General features: G+C 45.0%; 1 protein-coding gene across 1 annotated transcript; it reads left to right on the forward strand.

Annotated features, from left to right (window-relative positions):
• Positions 1-8691: 8691 nt before the first annotated feature.
• CNR2 (cannabinoid receptor 2) lies at positions 8692-9813 on the forward strand. The gene has a single exon (XM_032418072.1). It carries the CDS (start codon positions 8731-8733, stop codon positions 9811-9813), a length of 1083 nt encoding a protein of 360 aa, XP_032273963.1. The 5' UTR covers positions 8692-8730.
• Positions 9814-14658: the final 4845 nt, after the last annotated feature.

Below are 14658 nucleotides of genomic sequence, written 5' to 3' on the forward strand. Positions count from 1 at the left end.
AAAGAAAGAAAGAAAGAAAGAAAGAAAGAAAGAAAGAAAGAAAGAAAAAGAAATAAATCAGTCTGGGCGGCCCTTTGCATCTCTCCCCCGGACAATTTCCGTATTTTGCCTCGAATCAATAAACTTCTCCTGAGACTTATACCACAGGAGAGATTTTAGGTTCCTCGACCCACATGCTGTCCCCCCTCCCCTTGGATGACCACCATAGTTGTCTATTTACAAGGTCAAGAGTACAAGGTCAAGAGCCTGGACAGTTGCCAATCTTTCAGTTCACTTTCTGCTTTAGACCTGCTGTTCGTGGTTCCCACCTCTTTCCAGACATCTGGTTCCCTGGGTAAGCAGTGTTATGGTGAGAAGCTCATGGTGAGGCTCAGGATGAGAGGGACTGGGACCAATTGGCAATGTCTGTCATGGCTTGGGAACAGGGAGTGGTGGCTCAAAGGCTATCTAATTGTCTCACTTCTTGGGGCTGACTTCCACCTCCGTAAGGGCTGCTTAGCTTAGCTTGGAACCCCTCATTAAAAGAACTTTGTTTCAGTGTGAGGGGGACTAGAATACAAAGACGTCATCACTCTCTGACCCAGATTCTACTCTCAAAACTAGAAGCTCACAGTCCAGGAAGCAAGATGAGACAAATATTATTGATACAAAGAATAGAAGGTATGGGCACCCGGATGGCTCAGTCATTAAGCATCTGCCTTCGGCTCAGGTCATGATCCCAGAGTCCTGGGATCGAGCCCCACATCGGGATCCCTGCTCGGCAGGAAGCCAGCTTCTCCCTTTCCCACTCCCCCTGCTTGTGTTCCCTCTCTTGCTGTGTCCCTCTCTGTCAAGTACATAAATAAAATCTTAAAAAAAAAACACACAAAGAATAGAAGGTTGACGGTGATCCATGCAGCAGGACTCAATGAGTTTCATCCACCTGGATGGGTTGGGGGAAATGAGAGAAGGCTTCCTGGAGAAGGTGGTCTTAATATAGGACCTGAAAAAAAATAGATAAGATTTGGGCAAAGGACAATAGCCTACAGCCCAAAACTCCAGAGAATTTCCTTGCAACTTGCAGCCAAGTGCTATTAAGCATCAAGGGGAACTGCGAGAAGAAATGTGGAAGGAAGCCCCCATGATTCCCTTCCTACAGCTGGACACAGCACCAAGAGCCCAGCCTGCTGGGAAGCAGGTCAAGAAGGTCATGCAGGTTAAACAGGTTTTTATTTTTATTTATTTTTTTTACAGTTTTGTTTATTTAAGTAATCTCTACACCTGATGTGGGGCTCAAACTCACCACCCCGAGATCAAGAGTCACCGCTGCTCCAACTGAGCCAGCCAGGCGCCTCCAAACAGGTTTTTGTGTTTGTGATGGCTTGGCCTTCATGGTGGTAAAATGTCAGGCGCCCACTACGGCATTCATTTTCACTTCACACTTTCAGTTCAGGTAGGAAAACCCCCCAGGGGCAACCTCCTACGCCCTCCCACCCCCCACGCCCTCACCTGAAGGTTCCCTTCCCACACCCTCAGCCTAAGTCAGGCTGCAGGCTGCAGGGCACCCGCCGAGCACGGACAGACATGATGTCTGAGCAGAGCGTGTCAGGTATTTCTGGGGCTTTGGCATTGTTCTTAGGTGGGGATGGCACTTGGTTGGTGGGTCGGTTCTCTTTTAATCGTCCTTTTGTACTGAGCCAGGTCACAAAAAGGTTTTGTGTGCCTCGGTGCTTCCTACTACTTGGAACTCCCCTGACACAGGGATAAAAAATATGAACCCTCTCCCCTGACAAAGGCGCAGACGTAAAGTCTTTTGCACACCTGGGAAGGATGGAGACCCCATCACAGCTGACCCAGTGAAAAAGCCCTGGGAGAGGCCATCCGCCAATTGGTTTCTCCAAGGAGAATGGGACAGGTATTGTCCTTGTCATTTGGTATGTGAGAAAAGGGGCTCAGAAAGTTGAAGGGACTTGCCCAGAGTCACATGACCAGCCATGGCAGGGGGTGGAACTAAGTGCTCCTGCAGAGTCTCCCTCCGTGCTGGGTACTCAGATGCGTCCTTGCCCTGGAAGGAGGCCCATCTGAGGAGCCAGATACTCTGATTCCAGAAGGTATTTCTATCTGCCCACAGGGAAACCAGGCAGGGAGCTGGGTTTCCTGGTGCTCTGTGCATCCTGTTGCTGTCGGATGTTGTCTCGTTAGGCCCTCCATCCAAAGGCCTGCATTTCCTGCCCTTACCTAATTTGGACACCACCACAAGTCGGTGGCCACACCAGACCTGGGTGAAGCTCAACATGCCAGCAGCCACCACGCTGGCATCCCTCTTCTAGGCTGAACTCTGCGTGGGGTAAGCCATTCCCGGATGGGAGGGGGCTGTTTTCTAAGGGAATTATGGAGAGAGGGGGAGTTTGGCTGGGGCAGCTGGGTGCAGGGAGGAAGCTTCCAGAAGTGGCAGGGTGGGGACATGGGAACTGAGAAAGCCTTGCACTGTCTGTCACTCATTCGTGACCAGGGCTGAGAACTAAACTGGCACTGTTTCCTGTCTCAGCTCAGGTGTGACTTTGGCAACACTCAGCCATTGCTCTCTGTCTCAGGCCAACGCCCCTTCTCAGCTTCTGTGGGCAGGGTCACCTCTGCGCCTACAGAGCAAGGGTCTCGTCTTCTGATTTGGGGGATGTGAACTCTAGTTCCAGCTCCCCTGCTGTTTTGTTGGGTGACGTCAGGAGACTACATCCCCACCCCTGGACTGTTTTCTCGATGCTAAAATGATGGAGCTGAATTAGATGAGAGGTTTTCGATCTGCTCCTCAGACTGCCTGGAAGAGAGGGCATGGGTGATATGAACGCAGATTTTACCTGACTTAGGAATAGGGGTTCCATCGATTGTAAAAATTGTTCTGCTCTCTTAAAATTTTTAAAAACAGGGGCGCCTGGGTGGCTCAGTTGGTTAAGCATCTGCCTTCGGTCAGGTCATGATCCCAGGGTCCTGGGATCGAGCCCCACATTGGGCTCCCTGCTCAGTGGGGAGTCTGCTTCTCCTTCTCCCTCTGCCATTCCCCCTGCTTGTGTGCTTGCTCTCTTGATCTCTCTCTCTCTCACTCTCTGTCAAATAAATAAATAAAATCTTTTAAAAAAAATTTAAATATACTGGATTATAATAAGGACTGCCATTTATCGAGCTCTTGGGATATGCCAGGCATATTACTCTTAATAACCTCACACAGTAGGTGAATTATCCCCATTTGAAGATGCTCATAATAATAATAACAAGCACTTCCAGGTATTACATTAATTTACTTAAATCCTTACGAAACCCATCTTACAGATGAGAAATGGGAAACCCGAGGCATTTGGTATCTTGAACAAGGCCACCAGGTTGGAATTTCAAGCTACAGGATGTGCTGCCCTCCCCCTTACACTCTTACTTGGGGTCCGCTCCATTTGAGGCAGCCCCTTTCCATCCAAATGGGGTTCAGTCATTAGGGAGTTTTTGAGCACCTACTATGTGTAGGCATTGCGCAAGGCACTGAAGACCCAGGAATAATGAAGGCCCAGTCTCTGACCTTGACAAGCTGTGGGGCCTTTGCCAAGTGGTTTAACGTCTCCGAGCCTGCTTTATCTGTGAAATAACAATACCCATAATTTTTATTTTATTTTATTTTATTTTATTTTATTTTATTTTATTTTATTTTATTTTTTAGATTTTATTTATTTAGAGAGAGAGAGAGAGAGAGCACAGCCAGGGGTGGGGAGGGGTGGAGAGAGAGAATCTCAAGTAGATTCTGCACTGAGCATGAAGCCTGCCCTGGAGCTAGAACCCAGGATCCCGAGATCATGACCTGAGCTGAAGTCAAGAATCCGCTGCTTAACCAACTGAACCCCGCAGGCGCCCCTTATTTTATTAAGTGAGCTCTACACCCAGTGTGGGGTTGGAACTTTCAAACCTGAGATCAAGAGTCACATGCTGTATTGACTGAGCCAGCCAGGAGCCCCAATACCCATAATTTTTATATTATAAAGTTGTATAGATTACATTAGATTGTGGCTGTGGACATTATTTTGTAGAATTTAAAGTCCATACAAATGTTGGTTAGTTCCATTATTAATCTGGTTGGAGAAAAGCCTAGTGCAGAACTGGTTACAAACTAAGCACGGTAGGGCGGGGAGCTTCCTGAGTGACGGGGCATCGAGAAGGCTTCACGGATTGAAAGATGAGTCCAGACGGAAGTTCAAGAAGGAAGGTCTGCTAGAGAAAAGAAGCCTGGGGTGAAGGTGTGAGCAAAAGGGCAAGAAAGTAGAACTATCTGGGAAATGGCGGAGCATCCGGTGGAGCAGGGGAGCTGGGCGGGGCTTCCGGCCGCGGCAACTGAGCCGCATGCCCCGCCCTGGCTGTCCACGCCCAGTACACCACGTTGGCGTGGGCCGCCGCTGACCCTGGAAGACACGATGGGAGACACCTGCCATTTACAATTTCCTAGTTGCCACATTATAAATAAATAAATAAATAAATAGGAATAAGAGAATGAAATGAACACTCTTGTAGCCGTCTCTTCGGTCACACGTGTCAGGGTCCCTCGGGAGCACATACCCAGGAGTGGAGCTGATGCATCCAAAGGCGGAGGCACGTGGACCACACCAGATTTTGCGGAACTGCTCTCCAGAGTGGTTATGCCAACTTACCCCCTCCCCGGGCAGTGCCGAAAGTCCTCGTTGGTCCGCGCCTTCTCCAACACTCTATCATCAGGTTGAGTTTTTTTTACCAATCTGATGGGAATGAAACTTGCATTTCTGTGGTTGCTACTGAGGTTAGACATCTTTTCAAAGGATCATCGACCATTTCTTTTTCATGCCGTTATTATTCTTCTGTGTGGGTTCTCTTTTTTTCTTCAGAAATCTAATGGAGGTTTGCCTGTTTCATTATTTTTTCAAAAAACTGGCTTCAGTCTTTCCAGTTTTTTCTAGTCTCCATTGCTTTCCTATGTCATTAATTTCTGGTCTTATTATTTCTGTCTTCTTCCTTCTTTGTGTTTACACTGTTGTTCTTTTTCTAATTTTATGATGTTTAGCACATTCGTCTTTTTTCTTTTCTAATATGAGCACAAAGGGCTATACATTTCCTTTTCGGTGCTGCTCAGATATATCCCACAGATTTTAATGTTACAATTCTAAGTATTTCCTAATTCCCTTTAGGATTCTTTGACCCAAGAATTATTCAGGAGTGTGTTTTTAAAGCTTTGTACTTATGAAGTTTGTTATATTATTTAAGTTCTTGATATTTTTAACAAATTTGCACTGTGGTCAGAGAACATGGTTTGTATGTTACAGATTATTTTAAATTTATTGAAATCTACTTTTCACCCAAGACTTAGTCAGTTTTGATAAATATCCACATTTGGTTGAAAACAGTGTGTATTCTCCAATTATTGGGTGCTGAGTTCCATATATGACTATTTAATCCAGGTTGTTAATTGCATGTTCAGATCTTATACACTCTATTAATTAGTATGTTGTCTGCCTAATCTATCAGCTTCTGAGAAAAAAATGCTAGAATCAGTCACTATTCAATTTCATTTCACTTCAAGTCCAAAATTCTTTATTGAGTACCTATTATGTATCAGATACTATTCTAAGACCTTATATCAGAGGACAAAATAGTTCCTTGACCTCATGGAACTTAAATTCTAGTAGAATATACAGACAACAAACAATAAAACATAATAAATAGGTAAGTTACATAGGGTAAAGTATATGTCAGGAGGTAATAAGTGTTATGGGGGGAAAAACATAGAGCAGAGTGAGGGAGACCAGAAGAGCGGGAGGATGGGGTGAGTTACTGTATTAGAGTGGTAGGAAAGATGTCATTGAAAAAGTAAAACTTGAGCCAAGACTTGGAAAAGGTGAGAGCCTGAGTCAAGCATATATCTAGGAAAAGAGTGCTCAGGCAGAGGGAACAGCCAGTGCAAAGGCCCTGTGGCAGGGGGTTGGACCCATCAGGCAGCCAATGTGGCTAAAGCTGGCTGACCAAGGAAAGCATGATATTAAGGAGATCAGAGAGGTGATAGGGCCAGAACACATAAAGCCTTCTAGGCCACTCTAAGTACCTTGTTTGGCTTTTACACTGAATGAAATGGGCCCTACACACGGTTTCGGACAGAGGAGTAGCATGATGTGACGTATTTAAGGAATCAGTCTAGCTGTTGTGTTGAAATTAGACTAAAGATGGGTCTGGTTAAAAGCAGGGAGCCCAGTTAGTAAACTATCAAAGTCAACCAGGTAAGAGATGATGCTTGATTTTTAAAAGCCTAAGGTAGTCTAAATAAAGCTTCATCTCCATCTCTTTCTTGGCTTATGTTACTGTTTACTGTCATTCACAATTTCACTTCCATTTTGTTTTTATACCCTCTGAAAGAGTCATTAGCATTATTATTATTGCTTTATATAGACATCTGTTTTTACTTACTCATACATTTAGAAACTTATTTGTTCACAATTCCTTCTTGCCTTTCTGTTCTTCCCTCTATGAAGAATTTCCTTCTGCTTATGGCATACCCTTTAGATGTTCCTTCAGTAAGGGTCTGTTCGTCGACAACTCTACCTGTATTTCTTTAGTTTGAGTTATAGTTTAGTTCCACTCCACCACCACCCCCCCGCCCCGCCTTTCTTCTGGCTTCTGTTGTTGATGTTGGAAAATGTGGTTTTAAGTTTCATTATGATTCATTTGCTGGTATTGTGTCCTTTCCCTCTGATTGCTTTTAATTTTTTTCTCTTTGTCTTTCGTGTTCTGAAGTTTTATTATGATATATGTGAGTGTGGAATTAGTTTGTTTTTAAAATTCTGCTCGTAGGGGCGCCTGGGTGGCTCAGTTGGTTAAGTGTCTGCCTTCGACTCAGGTCATGATCCTTGGGTCATGGGATCAAGCCCTGTGTCAAGCTCCTTGCTCAGCAGGGAGCCTGTTTCTCCCTCTCTCTCTGCCCCTCTCCTCTGCTTATGTTCTCTCTCTTTCAAGTAAATAAATAAAATCTTTTTAAAAAAATAAAATAAAATAAAATTCTGCTTGTAGTTCACTGTGATTTCTGAATCTAAGGAGAATTCTGGACGATTCTCCACTCTCAGCAACCCCCTCTATGGCCTCCCCAATGCCCACCCCCACTTCTATTTTTCCCTTCTGAAACTCCAGTTAGATATATTTTAGGACATTTCATTCAATCCTTTTTTTTTTTTTAATATTTTATTTATTTATTTGAGAGAGAGAGAATGAGAGAGAGCACATGAGAGGGGGGAGGGTCAGAGGGAGAAGCAGACTCCCTGCCGAGCAGGGAGCCCGATGCGGGGCTCGATCCAGGGACTCCAGGGACTCCAGGATCATGACCTGAGCTGAAGGCAGTCGCTTAACCAACTGAGCCACCCAGGCGCCCCTTTTCATTCAATCCTTAACCTCTCTTTTATCTGTCCCATCTCTTTGTCTTTTTGTGCTGCATTTTAAGAAATCTCTTCAGACCTACCTTCTGGATCAATGCTTTCCAACTAATCTGTCCTGTTCTTTCACCTACATTTAAGGGTTCTTTTTTCAAAGACTTTATTTTTCACTTCTAGAAATTCTACTTGATTCTTTTTCAAATCTGCCTAGACAGTCTCCCATTATGTACTCATGGTTTTGATTCCTTATTGTTTAATTATATTAAACATATTCCCAAGAATGACATGAAGTCCTTGAAAGTCTCATTCTACTGTCTGACATTTCTGTGAACTCTTGTTCACATGTCCTTTTTTTTTAAAGATATTATTTATTTATTTGAGAGAGAGAATGAGATAGAGAGAGCATGAGGGGGGGGAGGGTCAGAGGGAGAAGCAGACTCCCCGCTGAGCAGGGACCCCGATGCAGGACTCGATCCGGGGACTCCAGGATCATGACCTGAGCTGAAGGCAGTCGCTTAACCAACTGAGCCACCCAGGCACCCTTGTTCACATGTCCTTATACATTTTGTTATTTGCATTGAGAGCTCAAATTTCATGGGCCGCTTCATGTGGGAAACTTGTGTGACCTGGCTAGAAAGTATATTCCTCTGGAGAAATTTCAAGTTTGCTTTCTAATAGTATCTAATGATGTCCCATACAATATTTGGGTGCTCTGGTTTGGTGTTTCTCAATATTTAGAACATACTTATTAAAAAAAAAAAGATTAGTTATCTGACATTCAGATTTATCTGGATTCTTATATTTTATCTGTCAATGCTGCTGGTGTGAAGCCAAAGTCTTGTCTTTGTTGTTAAAACTTCAGCATCTTACTTATCAAGATGGGCACACAAAACAAAACAGAACAGAATACCAATGGAAAAATCCCCTCCATCTCATCATTCTGGCTTCCATTTTTTTCTTGGTTTTGATTTCCTCTTGGTTTTTGGCCCTTGGGATTTCTCTTACTTTCAAAGGGAAGTCTCAGGATTGGTCTTTTTGGAAACAAAAGACTAAAAACCGCACAGGCCACTTCTGCTTCTTGAATTCCCACATACCTCTCCTAAGGCAACCAGAAAGATCTAGTGACCCAGTAGAATGGAAAGAGGGCAAAATATAAAGGAAACAAAATATAAATTGCTATTTCAGCATATGATTCATCTACACAGGTAAAGGGTTTGTCTAGAGCTATTGATTGTGTGAAGTCATTATTGCGCTAATTGAAAAAGACTCCTTTCTTCTCATTGTACTACAGCAAAGGCTTCTTGGCAAGCCCAACAGGAGCCAAGGGACCCACCCCATGGAGAGACACTGGGTGATGGAGGCAGCCAATGGCTGTAAGGATGGCTTGGATTTCAACCCCATGAAAGAGTACATGGTCCTGAACAATTCCCAAAGGATAGCTATTGCCGTGCTGTGTACCTCCTTTGCCCTGCTAAGTGCCCTGGAGAATCTGGCTGTGCTCTACCTGATCCTGTTCTCCCACCGGCTCCGCAGGAAGCCCTCATACCTGTTCATTAGCAGCTTGGCTGTGGCTGACTTCCTGGCCAGTGTGATCTTTGCTTGCAACTTTGTGAATTTCCACGTCTTCCATGGCATGGATTCCAAGGCTGTCTTCCTGCTGAAGATTGGCAGTGTGACCATGACCTTCACAGCCTCTGTAGGCAGTCTACTGCTGACCGCCATTGACCGCTACCTCTGTCTGTGCTACCCACCTACATACAAAGCCCTACTCACCCGGGGGAGGGCACTGGCAACTCTGGGGATCATGTGGGTCCTCTCAGCATTGGTCTCCTACCTGCCCCTTATGGGATGGACTTGCTGTCCTAGTCCCTGCTCTGAGCTTTTCCCCCTGATCCCCAATGACTATCTCCTGGGCTGGCTCCTGTTCATTGCCTTCCTCTTCTCTGGCATCATCTACACTTATGGGCATGTCCTCTGGAAGGCCCATCAGCATGTAGCCAGCTTGGCTGAACACCAGGACAGGCAGGTGCCAGGAATGGCACGAATGAGGCTTGATGTGAGGTTGGCCAAGACCCTGGGGGTGGTGCTGGCTGTGCTTTTCATATGCTGGCTCCCGGTACTGGCCCTCATGGTCTACAGCCTGACCACCACCCTAAGCGACCAGGTCAAGAAGGTCTTCGCCTTCTTCTCCTTGCTCTGCCTTGTCAACTCCATGGTCAACCCCATCATCTATGCCCTGCGGAGTGGGGAGATCCGCTCCTCTGCCCATCACTGGCTGGCCCACTGGAGGAAACATCTGAGAAGACTCGGACTTGAAGGAAACAAAGAAGTCCCAAGGTCCTCAGTCACTGAGACAGAGGCTGATGTGAAAATCACCCCATGGCCAGATTCCAGAGGACTAAACTTTTCTGAATGCTGATGAGTCCTCTTTCACAGTTTTAAACAAACTGAGTCAGAATCATTTCGCTCCCTGGAGGAGAGAGAGCAGTCTTGATCCTATTGTCTTATTTGAGCCAGGCCCCAGGGCTTGGACACTTACCCCTTTTCGCTGATGACTGATGGCAATGACCCTGGCAGGTAGCCTGGCCATGCCTATTTGCACACAGACTGTTGGATAGCTAGGCCCTGTGAGGAGTGGTGCTCAAGCGAGAGGCTTGAGCAGGCTCAGTGCACGTTTGGGTTAGGAGAACCTCCCCAACAAGATGGCTTAGTGCTTGCATCCTCCAGAGACCACAGGAGCCAGATGGAGCCTTCAGGCTCAGCAATGAGGGACTCAGAGGAAATCTGAGATGAATGGATTATTTTCCTGGCATCTCAAGATGTCAGATGGGATGGCTGGCCAACCCCGTTCTTGCTTGATTGTTGGGATCTCCTTGGCTCTAAGACAATGAAAGACCCCATTTTCTGGTCACCTTTTCCTACTGAGGATCAAAAACTTTGATACAATAAGGATCAAGGATGTTGATCCACCTCTTTCACAGTTAATTGACAAGCCTCTAGTTCAGGGAATCTTGTTATTAGGGCAATGGCCCCACTTGACATCCTGATAATCTCCATTCACAGCCGTGGTGACCTCCTAGGTCCCTGGGGAATACAGGGGAGGCTGGGACTGGTTGAGACACAGAATTTTCAGAGAATTTTGTGGACCCTCTGAAGTCCTTCCACTGGAAGCAGGCAATGGGCCAGTCTAACTCCAAGAAAAAGGAAGATATTCACTAAGATTTCATAAACCCCCAAATTGTTCCCAGTTGCCCCTCAGTTCAGCTCCTTTGTCTCCTCCACACCCATATAACAAAAAATAAACAGAGCAAGTGGGAGGAGGGGGAAATTCCCTTACTATGTGCCAGGCATGGGACTGACATCCCACAGTCCATTATCTCCAGCAGAACATAGCCCCATGCTTTTGAAGATTCCAGGACATCCATATTTCACTTATCAGGGAAGGTAGGTTCCTACCAAAGCAGCTTACTTAAAACAATAGGCTAGAGAAATTGTTGGTACGGAGGATAACAGGAATTCTAATGAAATTTGTGGGACCGTAGACAGAATAAAAGGAAAGATACTGATTAAACATGAATATTAAAAATATTCACTTACTATTTACAAGACAAGGTGTCCACTATTTATTCACTAATGCACCCCTCTCACAAATATGTGCCAGGCTTTGTGCTAGGTCCTGGTTGTGCAGCCATAAACGAGACTCTGCCCCTGTCTAATGGGGCTTACATTCTACATTCAGGTGGGAAGACAGCCACTAAAGAAGATAATTCCTGGTGGTACAATGAAGGAAATCATCAAGGTCATGTGATAGGGATTCACTGAGGCAACTTTAGGTAGGGTAGACCTACTATGTGCTCTGGTCGTAAATGCCACAGCTGGCTTTTATAGAATCTTTACAATGTGCCACACACTGGGATAAGTGCTTTCAAATGAAATATTTTACTTAGTCTCCACAATAATCTGACCACAAGGGTCCTGGTACCCTCGTTTTATGGATAAGGAAACATTTAAGAGGCAAAATCACTTGTCTGAGATCACACTGCTGATATGTACCCAAAGCTGGGGTTTCCACAGCCTGCCGCCTTTACCATTAACCTCCTGGCCTAGTTCAGCCAAATGCTGCTTGATTAGGAATAATACTTGATTTCTATAACATCAGATTGCTGCAATCTTAACTCACCATTATTTCTCAACCTACTTCATTTTATGTCCTGCTCAGTTGGTGGAACATGCCACTCTTGATCTCAGGGTTGTGAGTTCAAGCCCCATGTTGGGTGGAGAGATTACTTAAAAATAGAAATCTTTAAAAAAACATTTTTCCACCAAGTGGCCTAAAACAACAGAAACTTATTCTTTCATGGAAGCTTCTGGAAGCTAGAAGTCCAAAATCAAGGCATCACCAGGGGCATGCTCCCTGCAAAGGTTCAAGGAGAGTATCCTTCTTTGCTTCTTCCAACTTTTGGCAGCTCCTGAAGTTCTTTGGCTTGTGGCAAGATAACTCCAATCTCTACCTCCATCTTCATAGGACACTCCTCTCCCCACCTTATCTCTTGGTGTCCTTTTTTAAGGATGTCAATCATTGGATTAAGGCACATTCTAATCCAGTATGACCTCATCCTAATTTAACAAATTACATCTATAAAGACTATTTCCAAATAAGGAAACATTCACTGGTTCTGAGTGTACATGAAATTTGGGGGGGACATTGTTCAACTCAGTACAGCCCCCCAAGGACAAAGTCAACTACTCAATTACAGCCCATATCATGGACTGTGTTAAGTGGCAGTCACTTGCTAGTCTTTCCCCATGAGATGAGCTCCACGTTCATCTCTTGGTCCCCAGTGCTCCCTGACAATCCAGCATAGAGCCTTTTTTTTCTTCAAAATTTTTATTTAAATTCTAGTTAGTTAGCAGATAGTGTAATATTGTTTTCAGGAGTAGAATTTAATGATTCATCACTTACATGTAACACCCAGTGTTCAACATGACAAGCGCCCTCCTTAATACCCATCACCCATTTAGCCCATCCCCCACCCACATCCCTCCATCAGCCCTCAGTTTGTTCTCTTTTGTTAAGAGTCTCTTATGGTTTGCTTCCCTCTCACTTTTTTTCCCTTCCCATATGTTCATCTGTTTTGTTTCCTAAATTCCACATATGAGTGAAATCATACCGTATTTGTCTTTCTCTGACTGAATTATTTTGCTTAGCATAATACACCCTAGCTCCATCCATGTCATTGCAAATGGCAAAATTTCATTCTTTTTGATGATTGAGTAATATTTCATTATATATATCCCACATCTTTATCCATTCATCAGTCGATGGACACTTGGGCTTTTTCCATAATTTGGTTATTGTTGATAATAGCATAGAGTCTTTTTTTAATATTTTATTTATTTTTGCGAGAGAGAGAGGGAGCATGAGCAGGGGAGAGAGGGGTGGGGAGGGGCAAAGGGAGAGGCAGACTCCCCACTGAGCAGGGAGCCCGATGCAGGACTCAATCCCAGGACTCTGGGATCATGACCTGAGCCCAAGGCAGACGCTTAACTGACTGAGCCACCCAGGTGCCCAACAGCATAGAGTCTTAAGAGAGCGGGTCAATATCTGTGGAATCAAACTGCTCCCGAAAAGCATTTTGGAATATCAAAATTTATTTTCATCCAGATACCTATATTTTTGTAAGGCAAAGACATGGCATGAGTTTTTAAGGTAAATTTGTGATTCCTTAAAGTTTGGGCATACCCTTCTTTATTCATTGGTGGGGTCTTTTTTTCCTTTTCTCAAAGAAAATGCCCAAGTGCCTGGCATATATCCATACTCAGTAAATATTTAATGTTTAATGAATAAAACTAGAGTTTAAAAATCATTGAATTAAATGCACTTCCACACTTCCTCCATTTCTCTTTTCACATTCACACTCCATTCCTGCTCTAAATAGAGAACTAGTTTATGGAGGAGAGCAAGCAGAGAAAGGGGACCCTGGATGTGACAGAGAGCTGCCCTCATTGTTCAGATGAGGGAACGGACCCAGACAGTGGACAAGACTTGCCCAAGAAGCCCCAACAAGGTGGTATCCAGTGCTAGACATGCGTGTTTCCCAATTTCCAGCTTTGTCCACTCTGTTGTCATGTCTCTCATCTGTCGCTGCAGATTTACATGTTGGTTATGAGGATAAGGAGAAGTGAAGGTCACGGTGTCCCATTTTATCTTCCCCATGATGAGTTCTCTAACATCAAAGACCATTAGTCAGCCTGATCGCTAGAAGGTGTGTGCAAACAAAATGGGTTTTGTTTTGTTTTGTTTTGTTGAGGTATCCCTGCTCACTGCTCTGGGCACTATTTCAACATAATCTTGGGGAGAAAGAAACACCGAAAATAAAATAGCTGTTCGATCAGCAACAGCTACTGTGTTTCCTTATCACTCCTAAAATGAGGAAGTGCTTGGTTCTGTCAACACAGGGCCCAACACCTCCGAGGGTGCAAGAGGGAAGGGCTTGTTGAGAGGCACAGATTGCACACCAGGATCCTTGGATTCTGGTCCCAACCCTGCTCAAACTAGCAGTGTGATCTTGGGCGCCTCCAATCCCCTCTGTGGGTCTCAGTTTCCTCCTCCGTAAAATGGGAAGAGTAGGGAAGGGGATAGTGTCGAGGATCTCCAAAGTCCCTTCAGACTCTGACATGCTGCAGTTCTCTCGCTGATAGGTGAGGACTGGCTGTGCCAGGTGGGGTCATTAGACCTTCCCCACCTGATGACCTCACTTCCTGTTTGAGCACAGGGCGTGTACAAATTGTAGAGGAACCGGTGACCTCCCTGCCAGAGAAGGTTGACACGGGCACTCCTTGGGCCTGGGGCTCTCGATTTTCTCACCCTGCTACTATAAATACGTTCTTTTGTGGCAGTCTGTGCATGGGTCTTATTTTCCCAATTAGACATTAAGCTCTTTGTATTGCCTCAGAATTCCCAAAGCAAGCTCAGTAAATATTAGACAGGCAAAATGATCACAGAGGCTCTCCCTCATTCAGTGCCCACCTTTCTCCCTCCGCTGCCCTGGTAATACCTCCTTCCCCCATCCCTCCTCCCCGTTATTTCTTTTTTTTTTTTTTTTTTTAAGATTTTTTATTTATTTATTTGAGAGAGAGAGAATGAGAGAGAGCAAGTACATGAGAGGGGGGAGGGTCAGAGGGAGAAGCAGACTCCCTGCCGAGCAGGGAGCCCGATGCGGGACTCGATCCAGGGACTCCAGGATCATGACCTGAGCCGAAG

The sequence above is a fragment of the Phoca vitulina genome, unplaced genomic scaffold (assembly GCF_004348235.1).
Source record: "Phoca vitulina isolate PV1807 unplaced genomic scaffold, GSC_HSeal_1.0 scaffold2, whole genome shotgun sequence".
Taxonomy (NCBI): domain Eukaryota; kingdom Metazoa; phylum Chordata; class Mammalia; order Carnivora; family Phocidae; genus Phoca; species Phoca vitulina.

What these genes read in the sequence shown, in the direction of transcription:
- CNR2 (XM_032418072.1), top strand. Translation starts at nt 8,731, where the DNA reads ATGGAGAGACACTGGGTGATGGAGGCAGCCAATGGCTGTAAGGATGGC.